The 23,717-nt window shown below is 42.2% G+C and overlaps 1 protein-coding gene across 1 annotated transcript in view; it reads left to right on the forward strand.

The window, feature by feature from the left end:
- Positions 1 to 12,961: 12,961 nt before the first annotated feature.
- The window catches only part of MEOX2 (mesenchyme homeobox 2), an 84,502-nt gene continuing 73,746 nt past the window's right edge, over positions 12,962 to 23,717 (forward strand). Inside the window, exon 1 of the mRNA XM_031940698.1 lies at positions 12,962 to 13,857. Coding sequence (XP_031796558.1) covers positions 13,314 to 13,857 — 544 coding nt within the window. The 5' untranslated portion in view covers positions 12,962 to 13,313. The remainder of the gene's footprint in view (positions 13,858 to 23,717) is intronic.

Here is a 23,717-nt window from a genome sequence, read left to right on the forward strand (position 1 = left end):
TTTTTTTATAATCCATTTTCTTTTTTTTTTTTTTTTCTTTCTTTAGCATAAATTCTCTAAGTAGGCTAGGGGTTTTCTGTCTTCATGTGTGTGTGTGTGTGTGTGTGTGTGTGTTCATTCTAGATATGAGTATGGGTGTGGTGGACCTCTCTGGTGCTCTGGTAAATAAGTATATCCTTTCTCAGAATATATGTTTTTAAGTGCACAAAATGAAATACATAAGATTAGAAAAGAAACAAAAAATCTTAGGTAGTTATTAAAATGTTTTATTTTCAAACTTAGGAACTTTTCATTCATTTTCCCCAATCCCTACCCCTTGAAATCTGTCAACCAAAAATGTATGACAGTTGTTGCAAGTTTTTTCTTGGTCCTAAATTCTAAGTGAAAAGCCTAATTGGTGCCTGAGAAGCCTCCCCTGCTGAGGTTACTTGCCAACTATTCTACATACTGCTTGAATACACCAAGAGTTATCCAATGACAATCTTCTCCTTTTTCCTTTAGAAAGTGAATTCCCTGAGGGCAGGGGCCTTGATTTTGCCTTTCTTTATATCTTTGTGACTTTGTCTATACAATAAGAATGTACTTTTTTTGAAACACTTGGAGTCAATATTATTCCAAAAGCACCAAACCATTAAAGTAACTCTTGGTTGCAAATAAAATGAAAATTTAAGACTGCCCTAATTTTGTCACCTTAGAAGTAACATGGATTCCAAGGGCATCTCTATTTAGCCCCCAAAATGGACAGGAATCCACTTAAATTCACTGTTCACTAATTGGCTAGTTGCAGCCGTTTCTGGAGGTAAAAATCAATAAATGGAAATGTTAGTGATAATGAAAATGATTTCCCAAAATCTTTCCTTACAATTTATCCCCCCCCCCAAACAAATACTTTCCCTAAAACTTTTCCTAGAACTTTCATCTTCCCCCAGGTATTTCATCCCCAAATGGTCTTTTTAAGTCAAAGATTCCCTCTAAGTTAAGACTTCTCACATGGAAGTTAAATTTATTTCTTGACTCTAGAACAGAATTTTCAGACCTTGTTTCCTGGATTTCTTTGATTACAATATGGTGAAGTCCATGAGTTCTTTCTTAAAATAATAATTTTAAAATTCATTTTTACATATAAAATAATCAACTATTTTAAGTTAAAAATATAAGTTATGTAAGTTAAAATATATAGGATTATAAAAGAAAATCTTATATTGAAATGTATTTCCATATATTGACATATATGTGTGTACAGTATTTATTCATCCATTCATCCATACATTCACGTATATATTTATCTGTCTATTCATCTCATTATTAATTCATTTATTCATTTGTTTTCAGAACTATTTATTCATTCATTCTGGCTGAAAAAAAAAAGAACATTGTTAAAATTAAGAGCTTTTCCAAAACCAGAATGCACTAAGTTGAATATTAGTTTTGTTTTGTTTTGTTTTGTTTTTGCATCTCTAGTTGTATTTAAATAGTGATTAGGCATTTAATGAGCAAGGATTTTGTGGACATTTAACGACTAAGGATTTTAATGAATAAATGATTCAGGCTTCAGGCATGATCTGGAGCACAGGTTTTATAAGATCACTTCCAGTTCTTAAGCTTCAAGATTCTTTCATTATGCTAGCCAAGAGCCCACCCTTCCGGAGGCAGTAAAATCCGTAGTGTGCTTCAGAGGAAAGAGTTCTTGCTATGGATCCCAAGGACATGGTACAGATTCTGCCCCTGGGGATTATAGCCTTGTAATCTTGGAAGGTAACTGTACTTATTACCCTGGACCTCAGTTCCAGCAGCCCTACAATTAAATACATTGGTCAGATAGTCATTTCATCTTCAGATGCCCTGTGCTTGCCTTACCAGTTGTATGAAGTGAAAGATAAATGAAACGAACTCTAGTTAGGTTCATAATTAGGAAAAGAAAGTTTGGAAAAACCAATTCACATCCTGTCAAATATATATATATATATATTTCATTGAAGATTTATCCATGTGATTCTGCTATAGGTAAAGAAGAGAACTGATATTAATTATATGTCATTATTATAATTATAATTATATGCATCCAGAGCCATTGGTAGTCACCTTAATTTTTGTCTTGCTGCCAGACCATGATTTGGAAGAGGGAGGTTGATGACTTCTAGCAACTCTCCTTCACTTAAATCCAGTTTATGTACTAGTTTATGTCACTCATACTATTGACACTCAAGGTTTCTCTGAAAACCTCTGGAATTGAATGTGATTTATGGGATATAGTGACACAGGATAACCCAGCATGGCACAGACCAGGCGCCATGCTCTGTGAGCAAAGCAGAATTGCAGTAGCTCCAAAGAAATGGGAGATGTGCAAGTTTAGAGACATTGCAATTGTTCATATGGACTTTTTGTGCCCAACTTGGGAGAGAGACTTTGGAGTTTGTATTGGTCTGATCAGTCAGACTCAACACAATGATATTGTGTCCCTTCCCTTCAGTTAAGAAGGAAAACAACAATAACCATTGATAGGTTCCTGGCTTGGGGTGTTTGTTTTGTTTTGTTGTTCATTCAAACATTTTCTAATGTTTACATTTAATGGGAGGGGGAGTGGCCGAGAGTAATCTTTGAAGACCTGGATATGAGCTCTAATTACACCCTTTATTATCTGTATTCTCTTTACACTTCTCTGTTTCTTCATTCCTAAAATTGGGATAATAATAAAAATACTTTTTATTTATAAGGCATTTTAAAGTCTGCCAAAGCACTTTATAAATAGTATATATTTGTATCCTCATGACAATCCAGAAGTATAAGAGCTATTATCCCCAATTTAAAATGAGGAAACTGAGGCAGCCAGCAAATAAGTGACCAGAGACACATATTTGCCTGAGGCTGGCTTTGTACTCAGATTTTCCTGAGTTCAAGTCTGGGGCTCCATCTGCTGTGTTCCCTCAGGGCCGATCTCTTCTGGTACTCCCTAACCTACAGAATTGTAAAGATCAAATCAGATAATGTGTATGAAGTGGTGATGTGTTATTTGATTCAGCAGGCAGCGAGAAAGGCCCTACACGTAGGGATGGCAGGACAAAATGGAATCGTCTCCTATCTACTAAGGGGTCACATTCTGCTGTCAATCCAAAAGTCCTTTATACATGAAAACGTTTATGATTACAAGATCACAAAGCAGGGGCAAAATAACACATTTTTCAACATTTAAAAACCTTCTAATTAATGAATCATGAAAATGAATTTAATTCCCATTTGTGCCTTGTACAGTAACTTCTTCTACAGAAATACCTAAAGCACTGAGGTTCTGTGAACATTCCTTCTGTGTTCAGAAGAAGCTCACTGGTGCCCCCAGGAGTTAAAAAAAACATTTCGATATGACCTCAGCCCTTACCTGTTAACTCTCACACTGAGGGCCCTTCCTTTGGACTGTTGCCCCATCCCACCACAAAGACTAAATGTGGCCACTGCTGAGAGATGCTTCTTAACTGATGTCTACCCTTACACTTAGGGGAAGAATCCAGTTCTAATTTAGCATGACCCAGTCCATTAATGGCTTCATTCATCCAACCAACACCTTGGGTTCTCCCCTGACACAATTGGGGAGGCAGTATAAACTCCTAAGCAGAAGGGTAATGGGCTCCATATGGTTTACCTGACTCACCAGGCACATAATTGGGTTCTTTGCCTTTGGAACTGATTCTAGGCAGTCTTAGGGTTTAAGCACATTACCATATCCCAAGCTAGAGGTCACACTTGATGTAGTATTTCAAGCCCGAATTAGAACTCTTTGCCACTAATATAGCCTGGCCATTGGATTGACCTCAATTCAAGATCAATTGTTTCCTGATTGCTGTTTCTATCACAGAGGCATGGCCTCAGACAGGAACAATAATTCAGGTCATTCATAACTAGTGATTATGATCCATAGTGTAATGATTGATGACTATTTTTGCCATAAGATTTTTCCATAATGCATCCAATACTGTCTCTCTCTGGTAGAAGGAAGGGACAGAGGGAGAGAGAAAGAAAGGGAAAAAAGAAGGGCAGAAGAGAGGGAAGGAAGGAGAGAGGAAGAAAAGAAGGAAGAAAGAAAGGGAAGGAAGGGAGGGAGGGAGAAAGAAAACAGAAGAAGGAAAGGAAAGAAACAGGGAAGGAAGGAAGGAAAGGAAGGAAGGATGAAAGAAAAGGAAGGAACAATACAGGGGCGGAGGTAAGGAAAGGAAGGAAGCAAGGAAGAAAAAAAAAGAAAAATATTAGGCACTTATGTGCAGAGCACTTTGCTGAGTCCTGAAGATAAAAAAAAAAAAAAAAAAAAAAAGCAAGACATCCTCCCCTTAAGGAACTAAGATGGGAAATAATTCAAAGTGGGAGCCTGAGTCGCAGAGCAGACAGAAAGGCCTTAGGGTACAACAGAGACAAAGCAGGTGATAATACATCTTCTTTAGTGTCACTTTCATTGATAAAACCATATCTGTTTCCAATGTCTGCCCATTGGAAGGGCCAAGGACTGGGGGGGAGAGGAATTTCTGTTCCCATTGTTCTTTTCAGTAGCTCTGACTTCTGAAGGGGTGGAAGCTGCAGACCCCGCCCCCAGTCAGCTGCTAGATCACATCTTCATTGAGATTTCTTCCCTGAATAATTGGGGGCTGGGATGGGAAGGAGGTAAATTGATAAGCTAGAATCTGGGCCAAAGAAGGTGGGGCATCACTGCTCCAGAGAGTCAGTAAAATTCCTCTAAAATCATAATTATTGCAATTAGGCTGAGGTCACAGGTTCAATTGGTAAGAATTTCAGGCATTGGGGCAGGCCACCAAGAACTAGAAACTCGAGGGTACAGGGCAGCGATGACGAGTATTCAGTTTCCCTCAGATTGCACCATACATAGATGACAGGCCCTGATTTCATAGTGTACTTCAGAATGTTGTTGAATTTGTAATCGGTTCAATGGTTCATGAGCAGAACTTCCTCTAGTACATATTGAGCCCCGTTTCTCATTCTATTTAATTTAGCCCCATGTCTTCTCATGATTTTCCTAAAGGGTCTCGGAACTAAGGGCTTAGAAGTCTTCTTAGTCTCTATCTACCTCCTCAAATAGCCTGTTTTTTCCCCTTAACTATGCATCCTCCAGGAAAATATAAGGTCTCTGAGATCAAGCTCCCTTTTCTTATGTTATTATGCCCTTAGTGCCTAGCACAGTGCTTTCATAGGATCACAGATTTAGAATAAGAAGAAACTATAGAGATCACACTTTTTGTCCAATTACAGTTGGGGAAACCGAGGCAGTGAGAAGTTAGCTGACTGGCTCATTGTTAGTCAGCTAGGAAAAAGCAGAGCAGGAATTTAAATCTATGCCCTCTGCCTCAAACCAGGTCCTCTCTCTTCTATTATACTGTAACCCTGTATTTTTCCCCCCTAACTCTTTCTCTGGAAGATAGATAGAGTGTTTTGTTGCCTTTCATGAAAAGGCTTAGTATTACTTCTGGAGTTCAAAAATGCCACGCTTATGTTTAAATGACAATTTTGATTTCAGGCTGCTTTAAAATAAATTCTTTTTGAAGTAAAACATGTGGCTGGGGTCTTCTGGCCCCTGCTGCCATATTTTTATAACTTATTTTCTGTCAAAAACAGGTTGTTTTCGGTTTCTTTTGACCTCCTATATTTCTCCTGTGCTAAATTCTTTTTATCCCTTAATCTGCCTTCATTCTCCTCTTCCCTCTTCTCCTCTGCCATTTTATCTTTTGTCTTTTGAATGATTTCCAAAGGCAGTATAACACTGTGAGAAAGACCCAGGATTTGGAATCACAGAACCTGCATTTTAATACTCCTCAGCCTCGTTCTACCCATGTGACTTTGGGTGAATCACTTGAGCTCAATCATTGTCAATTTCTTCATCTGTTAAATGAAGGTTCTGGACTACTGGGCCTCTAAGGTTCCTTCTAACACTAAATCTATGATCTTATTTTTGGGAGGAGCAGGCAGACTGTTTACTTATTGCTAATAATAGCTGACATTTATATGGGGAGATTTCAAAGCACTTTGCATGTACTGTCTCACTGACAGGTAGGAATGGGTCAGGGACTTAAGTCCTGGTGGCCCACTTCACAGCCCTGGGAACAATAAAGCCAAGTCAGCCACAAATGCTTTATAAAGTCTCTAAAAATGACTTTATTGTAATAAATGAGGTAGTTGGTCTTAACTTCCAATTATGTTTAACATGCTGCCATATAGCATTTTGTTCTTGCTGTAAGCCAAAGTATTTGACATCAAAGGTTCCTGGTTTTTCTTTCCTCTCTTGGAATTTTATAAATTACAGCATGTAACCAGCTATATATTGCAGGGAGCAGAAGACATTCTCCAACCACTAAGGGCTCTTCAGTGAGTCCAGATTTACAGGGAAACGAAATGAAAGAGGCACTTTCAGAATAAAACTAGCAGCAGATTGATGAAGTGTAAAAAATTTAAAGATAAAAGAATAACCTACCTTTTGCCAACATCATCTCCCTGAGTTCTTTTCAGGGACTTCTGTGTTGGAGAGCTAAGAACCTAAAGCTAAAAACTGTACACGGCTGCTTTATCTACATAGTGCCAAGGTCCAGTTTCATCTCAGGCCAAGTTTAGTGGGAGATTTATGAATTTGTGCAGATTTCACAACCATTAAAAAAAAAAACATAGGTCAGTTTGAAGCAGCGGGAGAAAAGAATTTTCCACTTTTCTTCAATGTAGACAGAATGTATATGTGATCTTTTATATGTAACTGAAGAGAAATACTCTGCCAGAGGGGCCCAGAGTGACTCCTGAAAACAAGGAATATATATATAAATATCTGTTGATTGAGGAGTCTGATGGAAACTGTAAAAACGAAAAGCTTCCATTATTTTCTATGAAGCTTTTCCCTGTAATGATGGCATGTGGATTAAATTCAAATGACTGGGAAAAGAGGCTTCATAAATTGTGTCCTGGGTGAGACAGCTCAAGAGGTCAGAAAGATGACTTATAACGTCTGTTCCAGTTGAACCGGCCCATGATGTATGAGGGTCGCTAGGACTCAAACTTGAAAACAGGTGATCAGAAAGGGGAAACTAATTTGGAGGCTTTAAACATTCAGAGACAATGCTAACAAGAACAGCACCCAAGTGCCCAAAGAAATGACTCAAGCCTAGCGGGTTTATAATTGTTGGAATCATGAAGCAGTAATCCTAGAATACTATTATTATTATTTTACAAAAAGGCATCTCACCTGCTTCACCATTTCTGTTTTCTTTTTCTTTGAATTTATTTTTCAGTTTACCTTTGATGGATTTGCATTTTCAAATATTCTATTTTGTCATTTGAAATGAGGAGTAAATGATATACATTTTGTGCCCAGAACAGTGAGTGTCTTTTGCTGAAGAAATACAAGAAACATTGAGTGAATTCATTAAAACCTAACTCCATTTTTTCCCCCAGAAACTAAACTAGTTCTGAGAATTAGGAATGGCTAACTGTTTAAATAGCTTGTTTCTTGTTGTTGTTGTTGTTGTTTTTTTCCTCCAGAAGTAATATTTTAATATGTATATTAAGATTTCATTCACATATGGGTCATTTGTTAATCTCTTTCCTTTTTAAAAAATTTGAGCCAATGGGTTCTGATTAAATATTAACCAGGTGGGAGCACAGGAACTCTATATTTTGTCTATAAACTGGGGAGGAAGCAGGGGCAATGGAAACTTGGGGAAAAGCAATGCCAAAACATCACCACATTTTCTGTGGATGTTGTGTTCATTGTTGTGGCTGAGTGACTGTTTTTTAGCTGTGAGAAACACATTTTTCTATAAATCACATTTTGACCATTGAGATGATGACTGGTTTTGATTTTTTAAAAATTCTTTTGTTCAGTAAAGAAAAGACAAGGAAAGAAATGTGATTCCTTGGAGAGTTCTAGAGAAAAACAGCTTGTTTCTCCTCTCTGAAACACTCAGATTTCAATTTAGTTATATTAGCATGTAAGATATATATATATATGTATATATATATACATATATATATACACTCATATAATCGTACACACAGAGACATATATGTGGAAGGAGAGAGAGAGAAAGAGAGAGGAAGGGGGGTAGGGAGAGAGGGATTTTCTCCCTATATTTCAAAACAAGTCAAACATTATTTCAGGGAAATTAATTGACTTCCTCTTCTTGAATAAACTAGAAATGTATTTAAAATTTATACCTATATTGATACTCTTAAAAGTTATAATAACGTTACCTGGTAGATGTTTAATTTTTTTCTTGGAAATATATATGTACACATATACATGCTATCTATACACAAATACACATGTATATACACAGGCACACATTATGGAGGGAGATAACATATATATGCATACGTGTGTTGTATGTATATTTAGAATATAGAGATGTACATATCTACGTATACATATGTTTCAAAGGGAAATTAGTCCATCAAGTAAATGGAATTATAACTGTCTCTGTGTCTTTTTTAAAAAATTGATAAAATAAATGTCAACTTATTATGAATTTTAAATGTTCAGATTTTCCTTGAATTTTGACATTATAAAAGGCTGACATTAAAAAAAATAAGTTAAAAATACTCATAAGGATTTTTTTTAGATTTGTTCAAGGAGAAGAGAGTTTATTTCTAATGTTCTTCAAATTTTAAAATATGGGGGGAAATCATCACTTTTTGAGTCGCTCTGTGACTCAATTTTATTCTTTTTTTCTTTTCCTAATTGGTTGGAGCTTCGATCTGTTGGGCTGTGGTGGTGCTGAATATGTGGAGTGTAAGATTGTAAGGTTTGGCTACTTTACAGAGCAATCTCTCCCACGTTCAAGATCGCTGGGATTCATTTTCTAAAGAAGCTCAGAGGTTGTAATTTGCAACCGAATTAAAACATCGAATGATATACCAGGTGATGCTTTTGGAGCATTTAATATGTAAGTAAATAAATAAAGTTGTTTGTAGGTGATCTTTTTTTGATTTTTATCAGGGGATTAAGACACAAAGAAAATTGAAGACAATAAAAAAACTCCAATGGCTTCAACTCTGCCATAGCCCTCTTTCCCCCAGCTTATGGGCTACTTTTCTTTCTAGTAGGAAATGCCAGCTTTACCACTATCCTACAAATAAGGAAACTGAGGATCAGAGACTTTATTTTTTTTAAACAATTGTTATTCACAGAGAACTTACAATACCCATGCCCATTTTTGTACCTGAATTCTTAGTGTGACTTTGCAGAACACTCATAATATGGGAGGGAAAAAAAGGGCATTTTTCTATCATTCAAAATCAATATAACTAATGGAGAGAGAGCTTCACAAAACCATTTCACTGAAAGGGATACGTTAGCCACGCGAATGGAACTTTTCTGTTTTTCTTTCTGTAACTGGTGGAGAAAGGGGAAATAAAGCGTAGGTTGATGTTCCTCCCTTCTCTCCCCTACTAAAAAAATATACTCACAAATTGTATGGAACGATTTCTCCGAATAGAAAAATTAGGAGATAACCAAAAATCTAAAGGTTTTCCTTCTAATATAATCATTTTTAAAAAAAAACTGACATTAAAAAAATCAAACCATATTCCTATTGATGTGTGTATAAATGGATGCATATATTTGCATTTGTTATTTTCTCTAGGCAACAATGAAATTAATTTCAAGTTCAGTTTCCTGTAACTTGTGGAAAAGGAGCTCTGTGCATTTCTCCGGTAAGAGTTCGCTCTCTTTCCTACAAGGAGAAATCATCTGTGGACACGGGGCTACGAATATCCCTCCGCCCCCTTCCTTCACGCCTTTAAGCTGCAGGCTGGGTGACACTCTGGTTCCTTCCATTCTCATTCTCATTCTCTCTCTCTCTCTCTCTCTCTCTCTCTCTCTCTCTCTCTCTCTCTCTCTTTCTCTCTCTCTCTCTCTCTCTCTCTCTCTCTCTCTCCCTTCCCCCCCTTTCCAGCCTCATCGCCAGCCGTTTCTAACTACTGATTGACAGAGGCAGGTTGGTTGGAAATTTCAGGACCCTATGTTCGTCGGTCATTAACATCTGACCCGGGGGACCGCAGACAAGCCAGCTCAGCCCTGAGCTAGTCGAGGGGAGACGTTTGCAGAGCAGGCATCTCTTGGTGCTAGTTGGCCAGGTTTACCTGAAACCCAATTGTTTCAGGCGGATCTCAAAGTGTGCAGAGCCCTAACTCTCTGCTTTCAGCCCTGGGGCGCACAAACCTGGCTCTTTCTACTCCCAGTGCCCAAACCTCCACGCTGCTCTCCAGTGGTGCGAATCCCTGTCTCTCAGAGTCCCTGGGGTGGAAGAGTCCCAGCGGCAAGGTCCCGATCCCCCAGTGGTCTTGGTGCGGTGCAGGAATTGGGGGGAGGGCGCCCCGCTTTCTCTTAATCATGTCCTCAATTCCTCCCCCCCCTCCCTTGCCCCCAGTCTTTGCCCACAGCCGAGCTAGGGCTAACCAAGCCCAGGATCCTGGTGAGCTGGGTTTCCTTTGTACTTTAAGGTTTAATATCAGAGCCCATATTGAAACCATAAACACAAGAAGAAATCAGACAAATATTCCTCCTCGATGGTAACCGAACCCCCCCACCTCCGTTTTCCCCGTACCCTGGGCCCAGCCCTCGGCCCCCCAGGCCCCTCAGAAGGGAGTGATGGGATCCCTCTACCTTTGTCAGACTTTGGGGAAAGTGGAGGGCCCCAAGACGAGGAAAGGTGCCCCTCGGATCGGAGTTAGGGCCCATCTGCCTTACCGTCAGTCTCTGGCAGTCTACAGCTCCCTGTTCTCACCAACACTGCCCCAAAAAGCAGGGCAGCCAGGCAGCTGGTGGACAAAAGTTTTCGTTTTTTTTTTTTTTTTTTTTTTAAACCAAAGTCTGCAAAACTAATTTCCCTCAGAATAGGGCTCAATTTCCGTTTAAGAAAACAGCGCTCACAAATCGCAAAATTCCTGGTTCACCAACCCCCCCCCCCTCCCCACCCCCAGCCCAAGGATAACAATTTTATCTTTCACATGGCTCCGAGGGTGTGTGGCCATCCGCAGTCCACAAATTGTCTCAGGGCTTAAAAGGCAAAAGTGGGCATAAACGGGAGTGAGAAAATAGAGGAAGGAGCTAAGTTAGGTTTCAGTAAAGTTTGGGGAACCTCCTGAGTGGATGGTTAACAGTATCCCTAACAAAAGCCACATGTCCGCGCTATTTTGATGTTCTCTTTTTCCTTTTGAAAGATTCTGGGTCCATCACAATTCGGGAGCGACCCTTGAGACAACGAAAATACTGAGGCCCTCAAGTTGTTTGCCGAGACTGCCATCAGTCTCGACCTTTGGGAAAGAGCCCAATTAGGGAAGGGCATTTACAGCTCGGACTCGGACCTGCCTGGCTTGTGCAGACCCTTCCCACCAGTCTGTGACCTTTATGAATACACTGCTCTATCCTGGCCCTTAAAGGGGAGCTTAGAACCCAGCAGTGGTGGTGGTAGAGCAGAGAGAGGTCTGGGCTGTGTGATGTCCCCATTCCCACCCCACTCCACAACTCTGTGGGAAGAAAATCCCATGTAATCCCCCTCAAAGCAAAGTTTCCGAGAAGGGAAGCATCCGATGGGCTCTGAATGTGTAGAAACTTGGGAAAACGGGGGGAAAAATTCGGTATTGGAGGAACATCCGCATCCTCAGCTCCTGAGAAGGCCAGTTCCTAGGATGAAGGCACTCGGGGAGCGGAGGGAGGGAGAGAAGCCCCAGGGCTTCTCTATGCGCCCAAACTGAGTTTGGGGATTCGAATTTTCTCCCTCGGGGTCGGGTGGGATAAGGGGCGAGAAGCCTTCGCTCCTGAGCCACCGAGCGGAATCTGGGGGATCCTATAAACACGCCCCCGCAGGCAGTGCCGGCTGCTCTCGGGCTCTTCTGGAGGACGGCTAAATATCCCCCCGTTGAGGCAGAGGGATCTAGGGAGGCAGAGGACAAAGGGAGGTTTGTCCGGGGCCGGTGTGGGAGTAGCCACCTGGGACCGCAGGTGAGGCTGCGGTGCTGGGGGATCCCAGGTTGCCCGGCCCCGCCCACGGCTTGCTTCCTCCCACTCCCTCCCGCAGACTCATCCTTATCCCCCAGGAGACAGGAGCCCAGGTCCGCCAGTAGACGTCTAGCGGAGCCGGCGCACTCGGCTGGGCGCCTCCTCTGCTCCCCACCGAGCGCCCAGTCCCCGGGCCCCAGAACGAGGAGCGGCCTCTGCGGCCCGGAGCATCCCCCCTTTCTGACTCGGCCTGAGCCCGGGCACTGGCTGGCTGGCGGCGCGGGCCCTCGCCCCTCGCGCAGCGTCTCCCAGCTGCGCCCGCTCGCAGATGTGCTCGAATGGCGACGCTTTCTAAACAAAGTAACCAATAAGCGAAGCAAAGTTTCCCCGGAAAGAACAGGGCTCAACTTTGGACTGGTTTTGCGTGGGGCTCGGGAGCTCAGGGCTGGGGGGAGGAGGGGGAGGCAGTAGTGGTGGTGGGACGCAGAGGGAACGTGCGCCTGGTCTGTGGCCGCGTGAGTGGGGGTGTATGCACATATGTATATGTGGGAGCCTGTGTGTGTGTGAGTGTGAGTGTGTGAGTGTGAGTGTGTGTGCGTTGGGGCGCTCCCCTGCGGCCGTCTGTCAAACTGATGCCCCCCCCTTTTTCCCTGGGGACCAGCTAGGTGCGCCACCCAGGAGCTGCCTGGGGCTGGGGGAGGTGGACCAGGAGTCCCGGGGAGCCCGGGCTGGGCGGCGGCGGCGGCGGAGCCGGCGGGGAGCGGAGCGGCCGTTTGGGAGGGAGTCCGCATGTGGTCAGCGCGGGGTTCCTAAGCCAGCCCCCAGCTCACGTTACACTCTATTTATAACCTCCCGAAGCCGTTTCCCCCTCGCAGGCAGGCAGGCAGGCAGGCAGCATTCTCTGGGACCACCTTCTCTTGGCTTCCACCTCTCTCCTCCTCTTCCTCCTCCTCCTCCTCCTGTCTCTCTTCCTCCTCCTCCTCCTCCTCCTCCTCCTCCTCCTCCTCCTTCTCCTCCTCCTCCCCGTGACACCGGAGCGTCCGAAAGCAGCCGCGCGGCCGGACCCTCGCTCCTTCCTTCCTTCTCTTCCCTTCGCTCCTTCCCGGGGCTGGCACGGCCGGCGGCCGGCCGGTCCGACAGACGCACGGCCCGCCCCGGCCCGCCAGGCTTCTCTCGGCCGGTCCCAGTCGGCCAGGGCCGCCCGGGGCCAAGCGGGGCCGCCCGGGGCCGGAACGGGGGCGGGGGCTCGGAGTACTCCGCGGGCTGAGCCGGGACGGTGGAGGTGGAGGCATCGGTCCGCAAGCTCCCGCCGCCGGGCAGCAGCCGCGCCTCGCATGCAATGGAGCACCCGCTCTTCGGCTGCCTGCGCAGCCCGCACGGCACGGCGCAGGGCCTGCACCCCTTCTCGCAGTCCTCCCTGACCCTGCACGGCCGCTCGGACCACATGTCCTACCCCGAGCTCTCGCCCTCCGCTTCGTCCTGCATAATCGCCGGCTACGCCAACGACGAGGGCATGTTCGCCAGCCAGCACCACCCGCGCGGCCACCACCACCACCACCACCACCATCACCACCACCCGCAGGCGGCCCCGCCGCCGCCGCCGCCGCCGCCCCCGCCGCAGCACCAGGCGCTGCAGGGCAGCTGGCACCTTCCGCCCCTGGCTTCGCCCCCCGCCGCCGCCCGCCACAGCCTGTGCCTGCAGCCCGACGCCGGCGGCGGCCCGGAGCTGGGCGGCAGCGGCCAAGGGCTGTGCGCCTCGTCGGGCAGCCTGGGTGCCGGCACCCCCACCGGGGCGGCTTGCGCGCCGGGGGACTACGGGCGCCAGGCGCTGTCCCCCGGGGACGCGGAGAAGAGGGCCGGCAAGAGGAAGAGCGACAGTTCAGGTAAGGAGCCGTCGCGGGTCTGGGGGAAGAACAGAGGGACGGGAAGCTCGCCGAGAGGCTCCGGGCCGCTGCCCGGTGGATGAGCCGCGTCGGGGCGGGCGGCTGGCCTCAGTTTCGGCAGAGAGGCCCGGCACGCGCGCGCGCGCACACATACGATAGACGCACGCACAGTGCACCCCCGACGCACTCACACACACAAAATCGCACCGCGCACCCACACAGAGAGACTCGCACCCGAGACCCAGGGATAGGCGCGTACACCGACACGCACGTTCGGAGACATACGGGAGAGAACTGGAGAGGCTGATGCTTGGAGCGATCACGCTCGCACAGGTGTCCGGGCACTGACCGAAAGGTTCTCCGACCCGCTTGGAAGGGCGGCCGGGCACCCTGAGAGGCGCGCTCCCCAATCCGGGGACTCCCAGTCACACACAAACACACGCACATGGGACGTGGCGCGTACTGAGGGCGCGTACTCCCGCGGCCGAGGAGGAGAGTCGGAACTCCGAGCCTCTGCCCCTCTCTAGGGCTGGAGACGCTCCTCGCATTGCCCTTGACTGCCCAGACGCAGGCAGGGGGCCTGGAAGCATCTGGGATCGGGCTTTACAGGGAGCTCGACAGCACGTGACAGCGACTACTCTCAGTTGCTCAGTTTTCCTTTTTTTTCCAGGCTAAGGAGGGAGCTGGAGCGGAGTTCCCCTCTCGCTCTTGCTGGTGAAGTTTCGTGGGGCTGCTTCGGACTCACTCGGACGCCACCAGTCAGTTCTCCCTCCCCCTTTTCCCACAGTTAACAGGGTTTCCACATCGTTGGGCAATCTTTGGAACCCTTGCAGTAGAACTTGGCTAAGTTCATGAGAAAAAAAAAAAAATCCCTTAATTCTGATGACAGAGGACTTTAAATAACCTAGGATCCCCAAAACGAAAAAAAACGGGGATCCCTGAGAATTAGGCATCAAGGGGCAATCTGCAAAACCTGAAGTTTGCCCTCGACTATTTAAAGGGTCCCCTTTGTGGATTTCCAAAAGCTAGTTGGCACATTGAACTGTGTTGGGAGAAAAATGTTTCTTGACTTTGGTCCCTATTGAGGGAGTGCTCTTTGGAGCCCAGAATCCCCGAATCCACAACAGGGAAAGTAATGTCCCAAGTGGTGAGAACAAGCAGAGGGGGCTGATCCCAAAGCCGAGGGGGCTGCCACATGCCGAGTTACGCAGGGCTCCGAAATACAAACCTGGGACGCTCACCGTCCCTCTGATGGGAAAATCCGAGAAAAAAGATCGGAGACCATCTGCCAGATAAGAGAAAGCAGCTCTGAGCGTTTTGTAAAAGTTCCCAACAGTCTCGTTAGCCCCAGAGCCAGAGGGAAAAACTAGCAAGCGATCTTCGAATGACGAAGGCTTGGATATTTTGAGTAGCAAGACCAAGAACTTGGTTTTCATTTCGAATCTGAGGACTCCTTGATTTGTTTTTGCTGGTTTTTAACCAATGATTTGGCAATTATCCTCCTCCCCACCTCATTTTACTCGCAGTTATCAGCTTTTTAAAAAGTACCAAAGCTATAATAAAGTACAAGTGCCTTAAAATCTAGGCTTGGAGGGATCCAAACTTTCTTCAGTATTAGACATGAATATCCCAGTCAGGAGACTTTTAAGGTGGACGCAAAGTCTGTCACAGCTTCAAAAACCTAGGCTCCCCCTTTTCAGTGTTAGCAGAAAACACAACTTTCCCAAATCAGGGCTTCTTTCTCCAACAAAACCAAACCAAACCCAAAGCAAATCATTTTTATCATATGCTATTTGTGGACTGGACAAAGCAGGTAGAGTGTAATATTCTTACAGCGGTGACAACAAACTCAATCCAACCTATTATGTCGGTTTTCTTGAGTGGGGAGAGAAGGAAGTCACATTCAAAGTGCAGACATCGTTTTGGAAAAGTCTTTTGCAAACGTAACATTTGATATCACTGGGATATTTAGAAGTGAAAGTCGTTTTAGGTCACATCTTCATGTAGCAGGAATTCTGGAATGAGTAGTTTATTGGATGAATTTTTGTTTGTTTGTTTATTGACCTTAAGCAATGTGCTCATTTTCTCCTTCTTATACACACCATTTATTTTGATTAGGGAAAGTTAAGAATGGGGCTCGGGAGGAGTGACATTAATTTCTTTCTGGTGATAGTTTCCAGAGAAAACTGGTGCTTTTTTCTAGGACTGTATATATTTTGTCTTTGACCCAGGCTCACAACGTTGTCAAATAGGGTCTTGCAAATCTGTTTTCTTGCTTACTGAAGCATGACCAAAATAGAGACAATTTGTGTCGGTTGCTGTCCTTACGGTTACTGAGTGAGAGTTTGAGTGGGAAATGCCAATTAGTCATCGCCCAGCATAGGTTCACTTGGGATTTCCAGTGATCATTTATTTGGATGGAATAGCCCTGAAAGTTCTTCAGCTAACTGAATGGAAACAGCATCCCGAGTTTTAGCGGCAGAGGCAGTGAAGTTCTCATGAACACTGAACAAATAGTATTTACTGTTGTTGGCTATCTCTTTTTCTTCCTCTTCTTCTTCTTTTTCTTTCTTCTTCTTCTTCCTTCTTTCTTCTTCTTCTTCTTCCTTCTTTCTTCTTCTTCCTCTTCTTCTTTTTCTTTCTTCTTCTTCCTCCTTTCTTCTTTCTTCTTCTTCCTCTTATTTTTCTTTCTTCTTCTTCCTTCTTTCTTCTTTCTTCTTCTTCCTCTTCTTCTTTTTCTTTCTTCTTCTTCCTCCTTTCTTCTTTCTTCTTCTTCCTCTTCTTGTTTTTCTTTCTTTTTCTTCCTTCTTTCTTCTTCTTCTTCCTTCTTTCTTCTTCTTCTTCCTTCTTCCTTCTTCTTCCTTCTTGCTCCTTTCTTCTTCTTCTTCTTCTTCTTCTTCTTCTTCTTCTTCTTCTTCTTCTTCTTCTTCTTCTTCTTCTTCTTCCTTCTTCTTTTTCTTTCTCCTCCTCCTCCTTCTCTTCTGTATCTGTCTCTTTTTTTATCTTGAAATTTATTTACTTTAATTCCTAATTCTAATTCTGACTCTATTAACCCTTCTACCTTCTGTGAGTTATCTTGAAAGCTCATTCTCTGAGATGTCCTTGATCCAGCAGAATATAATATAAAATAGACTTTATCTCTTTCTCAGATTTTCTCACATATGCTCTGCATTTCTAAAAAAGTGAAATTTAAATAATTAATTTTTCCTTTGTGAAGTTTAATGATGAAAATAGCATGGTAGAAATCAGTCCTCATTTACTTGAATGTGTGTGCTTGGCATTTATTCATACTATGTTTCATTTTATGGAGGGTGTTTAGTAATTCAGTAAAAGTAAAGCAAACAAAATCTTCCCTAGATAAAACTCATCTTGTGCTCACTAGCATCTAATTACAACACAATATGTGTGTGTATATATATATGTGTATATATGTAATCTGTACATATGATTTATATATAATTTTGTTTCTACCGATATTTAAACTGCATTTAGATTATATGGATGTTAAATGTGTTTATGTAAATATAGATTACAGATGTATATATGTTGTGTGAGTGTGTGTGTATGCTGCACTGAGCATATGATATCTCCTATCTCCCAAAGTTATTCTTCAAATCAAATAAGATAATATATGTTTGCTGCTTCCCATGCCATATAAAGGAAAGCCATTACATACTAGAAATTATATATATATACACACACATCTATATATACACATAATATATATATATATACACACACATACATAACTTGAAGTTTATATATACATATACATATATGTATATGTATCCCATATTTACCAATAGATAGATAAATTAGAGTATAGACAGGTAGGTTTGCAAAAACTACGATTTGAACTTTTTTGTCATTTTAATAATAGAAAAAAAGTTTTAAATCCCAGTAAATGCCACGTTCTAATATAAAGATAACCTTAGATTTCAGTTGCTTGGTCGGTTTTATTCAACTCTAGGAGCAAACTTTTATGGCCTATGGGTTTTCATAAGTATTTTTTATTAGTAATTGACAATAACCAAGTTTAACTGAAAAACACACAGTCATTCAATGTGTATTAAACAGTTTTGCAGCTTTAAACCCACTTTGCTTCCAGCATCATTAGCAATACCAACATCTGCTCTGTCTTCAAAGGGCCTCTTAAAAAAATCTAAACTTTACAACTGTACTTAAAATAATCTGTAGAAAGCAGGTGATTCTGAAAAAAAAAAAGTCTATAAATAGTGTGAATTGCTTGGCTTCAATTACGTTTGAGTGCCCTCCAATCTCTGTGGTAATAGGAATAAGCTGCAGTTTCAGAGAAAAAGAAGCAAAGCGGATTGATTTCCCAATCTGACTTCAGCTTTTGCCCAGGAACTAATTCCTGCCGGGACTGCAGAGAAATGAAAACTCTTGTTACCCAAGGAGACTTTGATTTTTCCAAAAAGAACCGATTTGTACAATTTTCATTAAAACAGTGTCACTCTTAAGAAACAATCCACAGCTACTTGGTTATTATTGACCTGTGAAATATTAATATTAGATTGACCAAAAGTCTGATAAAAGAAATTTGCAAATTTAAAATTACACTTGAAAGATATTGGAAAGGATAGGATTTGGGTTGTGGATTTTTCTTCAATTTTTAAATCGACCCAAGTGCCATCAACTTCTTTCTGTTGGGGTTCAGGGAATCCTTTGCCAACCTCTCCCTAGAGCTGAGCATGGATCTTGGCAACAGAACAGTTCCTTTCCCTTTGTGGATTAGATTTTGAATGCCCTGGGAGGTTATGACCAGGAGTGACTGAGTGATCTAGCTCTTTATTCTCAGCTCATTTGTGCAGTTTTTCGTAAGATCTTATTTCACTTGCTGCGACTTTGGAAGTGTATATATGTCCAGTTGATCGATTTTTCTGTTCCTGGATGTGAAACATCACTTTCATATCATACAAGTTTGGTTCTGAGAATTAAGAAAAACGTCTTATTGAATGTGGAAGAAAAGTTGGATGAGAACTCATCCACCTTTCGAAATTAGGACCTCTTCTTATTAACGAGAGGGTAGTGGGGGGACTTCTTAGTTTAATTTACTTGCTAGTGATTTGTTTGTAGGACCAGTTAATGGGAGAGGATGTGAAAACTTCCAATTTTGCAGGGGCTGTGTATGAAAAAAAAATAGAAAGACATCTTTTGATTGTTACAGGGCCTTAGCTCTATAGATAAGGGTCAAGTCTCAGAGAATATGTTGGTGAGAACAGAAAGAAAAATAGACATATAGACAAGCTTTGTATTTGTTTTAGGGTTTTTGTTGGTAAAAGACAATTGATCAGGTGAAATCAGATACTCCAAGGGATACTTTTACATTTAAATCAAATTATATTTTGAAGTTAAGTATGCTTAGGAAAAAAACCAAATATTTAATTCAGGGATTTTTAACCTGAGTTCTTGAATATTATTTTTAAAAATATTTTGATCACTGTCTTTTGGTAGAACTGGATTCTTGTAACTTCTCTATGTTTTATTATATGCAGTGAAAAAATATGATTCTGAGAAGGAACTCATCGGTAGATTTCACTATTCTGACAAAGGAATCCAGCATATAAATATAATTGAGAACTCTTAATTTAAGCAAAGCTCCCAGATGCCTTAGGGTTTTTCTTTACACTGATGGTGGAAGAAGCAGCAAGCATTCTAGAGCAACTTCTGGGCCAGAACCCAAAGTGCAGGGAAGCTTGGGAGTTAGAGAAGGAACTTTAATATCTGCTTATGAGACCAAGAAGGCATGAGCTTTTCCAAGTTATCTGAATAGTTTAGTTCTTCGCTAACTCCAGCCCCCTTTTCCAAGCTTTGTAGACACGGAAACACCCGTACCCCCAACACAACACACGCACACACCCAGATTTCTCCCCCACCCTCACCCCTCTCACTCCCAGAACATCACAACTGCTGATTGGACCTGTAAAATCATGAATAGTGATCAGAACTTTGAAGCTAGGAGAAAGAAGGGGAGTGCTGGAGCAGGAATGGGGAAGCTTTCACTACTGCTCCTCCCTTTTATCCCTTTTAAGAAATACTACACATCCTATAGGCGTGTGACTCCACAGGCTACTTTCTGGGCTCCTGTCAAAACTGGCTGCAAATCTTGGTGTATCGCAGGCTATTTCAGACTTCATTTTAGACTCATTCTGGTCTCAGTTACATGACAGAAGCCCGGGGGAGGGGACGGGGAAGCATCTACCCATAGAGCTCCGCCGTACCGGTGTCCTACAGCCCAGAGCTCACAACACGAATTTGGCCCTCAAATCATTTCCAGGCTGGATCACTATTTTAATCAGTTTAAAATAACGCCTGTACTAAGAGGCCTCAATCAACCATCAGATTGCTTTGTTCTTGGGATTCTTTGTAATAGCCAGGACTATTTAGTTGCTATCTAGCTGAAGGTTCTTCCCGAGGACTTTGGGGAGCTGGGCTCACTCCCAAAATCAGGACCCTCCACAAGTTAGCCCCAGACCCCAAAATGAACACGGAGGGTTGGCATAGACACAGCTAGTAATCTCATATGGTCCTAGTGATTGTGTGTGTGTGTGTGTTTATGAGGGGGGGGTAGTGAGGATTCCTGATTTTTTTCATCATTTATTCATCCATTCGGTCTTCTCTTAAAATCTGAACTCCCTCCAAAGTGGAAAGCTGCTCTGGCCAACTAATCTTTCTGGGTTCTCCTGGAAGAAAAACTGGCTAAAAGGCAGAGAATGCCGCAACTGAAAGGAACCTCAAAATCTAACTGACGTAGAGATTCCTGAATCACAATAGTCAGCAAGTTATGAAACCCTGCTGAAAGAAAGAAAGCTTGAAGAATTTTTTTTTTTCTCCTGTTACACAACCTGAACTGAGGCAAGTCAGTTGTTTCGCAGATAACATTCAGTCCCTTAATAAGGCAGATATCCAAAAACAGTCCATTTACTAAAATAGGGCCTCAGGCTTTCCAAAATTTTCTTTTTTTCCCCCTCATAACAATTTCTGTTGAATTATTATTTTTTTGTTTCAAAGAACTATTTGCTAATATTTTTGTATAATAATATTTAAATTATGTTGTTTCGTTATCAGATATATTTAAATGTACTGATGCTTTTAGAGAATTTTTTACTGCTCGTTCTTGAAACAGAATATATATTTCTATTTATTGGTCTCATTTAATAAATAAGCTTCTTGGAAACACAAATCCATTGAAGTAGCCAAGAATGCTTCACACTTTATACTGGAGATTATTTAGGAAGAGGGCATTATTTCACATGTTATGAGTCATGCCAGTTATGAAAAATTTCTGAAGAAATAGATAACTTCATAAATGCACACATATACACTTGCTAGTGAGTTTTCCTGTTATTTTCCAGTATTTGATAGAGTTCACCTTTGGTTGAGCAGTGTGGGTATGCTTTATTTCAATATACATTTTCATACTCAGGTTGTAGAAGGAGGGAGAGCACCCCTACGGTAGGCCTCTGTGATATATTACCAATGGAAATGGGCATTCTTGGATAAGTTTCACATTATCTGCAGAGAGCTCTTGCTAGAAGAGCCAGGAGATGGTAGGTGGGGCTGGTTTGTAGAAGAGATGGCATTCAGCCATGAATCAGTCTTCTTGGCTTTCCCAAGTAATATGGTGCCTGCTGGATTTTTGATGGTATATGTGAAAAAATACTAAGTTCTAATATGTTTTAAAATCTGTGAGTGAACAATTTTTTTTTAAATTATAGCTTTTTATTTACAAGATATATGCATGGGTAATTTTCCAGCATTGACAATTGCAAAACCTTTTGTTCCAATTTTTCCCTTCCTTCCCCTCACCCCCTCCTCCAGATGGCAGGTTGACCAATACATGTACAATATGTAAATGTCTACCTGTCCATACAGTTACTTTGCTGTACAAAAAGAATCAGACTTTGAAATAATGTACAATGAGCCTGTGAAGGAAATAAAAAATGCAGGCGGACAAAAATAGAAGGATTGGGAATTCTATGTAGTGGTGCATAGTCATCTCCCAGAGTTCTTTCTCTGGGTGTAGCTGGTTCAGTTCATTACTGCTCCACTGGGACTGATTTGGTTCATCTCATTGGTGAAGACAGCCATATCCATCAGAATTGATCATCATATAGTATTGTTGTTGAAGTATATAATGATCTCCTGGTCCTGCTCATGTCATTCAGCATCAGTTCATGCAAGTCTGTGAGGGAACAATTTAAAAAGTATCTTAACAAGACATCATCCTAAAGCAATGATATTAACTGACTAATTTTAATATCCACTAACTTTTTAAAAGAGCATGGTATTCATTAATACCATAATACAGATCATAATAGCAATAACTGTAAGACTCTTATTAGTAGAATCTGAAATTCTCATCTTGTTGGACCTTTTTGTTCTCCAGTGTTTTACAGACCTGTACTAATGTCTATATTTCCAAATGTCTGTTATCACAACCTGTACTTCATGTTTTCCATCTTTAGTTGGGCTCATTATTTGTTTTACTAAGCATTCCTTTTCCTCTCTACAGGATGGCAGGAGTAGTTGAGTTTTTGCCTATAGGAAAATTCAGCAGATTTTGGAAATCTGAAGGAGAGCTGTTTATATTCTGTTATTTTTAGAGACTGCATTTGAGAACTCCTACTTGGCTTGGGATTAGCCAGACAATCAAATGAAAATCATAGAATGGAGAGCTTACTTCATCTGCCAGGGAAGGCATGGGATGATCGTGGGCATTTCTATGAAAGGTGGGCTTCCAAAATATAAACTGAAATTAAAGCACAATTCGATGAAATCCAGGTATATGACTACATACACAAAATGGATGAGAGTAGAATGAGGAGGTAGGATATTCCTACTGAAATTCTTGATGACATTTAAGGGGCTTCCACAGTAAAAGCAAAAATTTTAGGGAGGGGAATTTAAAGGTCATATACTCTAGATTGTTTATTTTATGGGCATGATAATTGAGACCCAGAGAGGTTAACTTCCTTGCATATTATCACACAGGGAGGAAATAAGAGAGCTAGCATTTGACTCCATGTCCTGTTGAAGTATTACAATCTTGTAGCACCAGGCTGCCTCCTATGAGGTAAAATAGCAATCATTACTATACAAAATAAGTGAAAAAGTAAACTTGAACTTGGGATGGATAGTACTGGAAAACTGGTAGGCATTGCAGAGGCTGCTGGATTTATCTTCAGAAAAGGCTCCTTTGAACCATAGCCTTGACTCTCCTCCTTGTCCTCCCCTCTTCCTTTTCCTCTCTTCCTCTTCTTCCTCCTCCTCCTCCTCTTCCTCTTTGATTTACTGTTCCCCCCCCCATTTTTTTTGTTTATTTGCATGTTCTTCCAACATATTTTGACATCATCCTATATAATTACAAAACCAGAAAAATTTTCCCTCTTCCTCTAGGCTTCAGGATAGAAATCACAAAAGAAAAAGGTAAAGGTGAGTGACACCCCCCAAACAGGCATAAAAAGAGAAATGAGACTTAAATGAACACTTCTTTTTTGATGTGGAAGGCAATTTGAAAAGGAAAATTGTATCCTGGAGCATCTTGGAAAGGCATCACTTGGGACAAGTGCAGTGTCTCTTATGGGGCTAAATCAGATGAACTCATTTTGTAAAACCCAATCAGGGGAAAAAGGGGTTGAGTAAAGGCTACCTGTACTCTCATCCATAAAGCATCAAAGAATGAGGGTGCAATGAACAGGCAGGTGATTTCTTTCTTAGGTACCTGATTTTATTCTTATAAATAGAAACATTTTGCTAAAAAGCAAAAACAGAAACAAACAAACAAACAAAAAAACTAAGCAATAAGCCAGCTGTTAGTAACCTCTCTGGAAGTTCGG

This window comes from Sarcophilus harrisii, chromosome 5 (genome assembly GCF_902635505.1).
Source record: "Sarcophilus harrisii chromosome 5, mSarHar1.11, whole genome shotgun sequence".
NCBI classification, from domain to species: domain Eukaryota; kingdom Metazoa; phylum Chordata; class Mammalia; order Dasyuromorphia; family Dasyuridae; genus Sarcophilus; species Sarcophilus harrisii.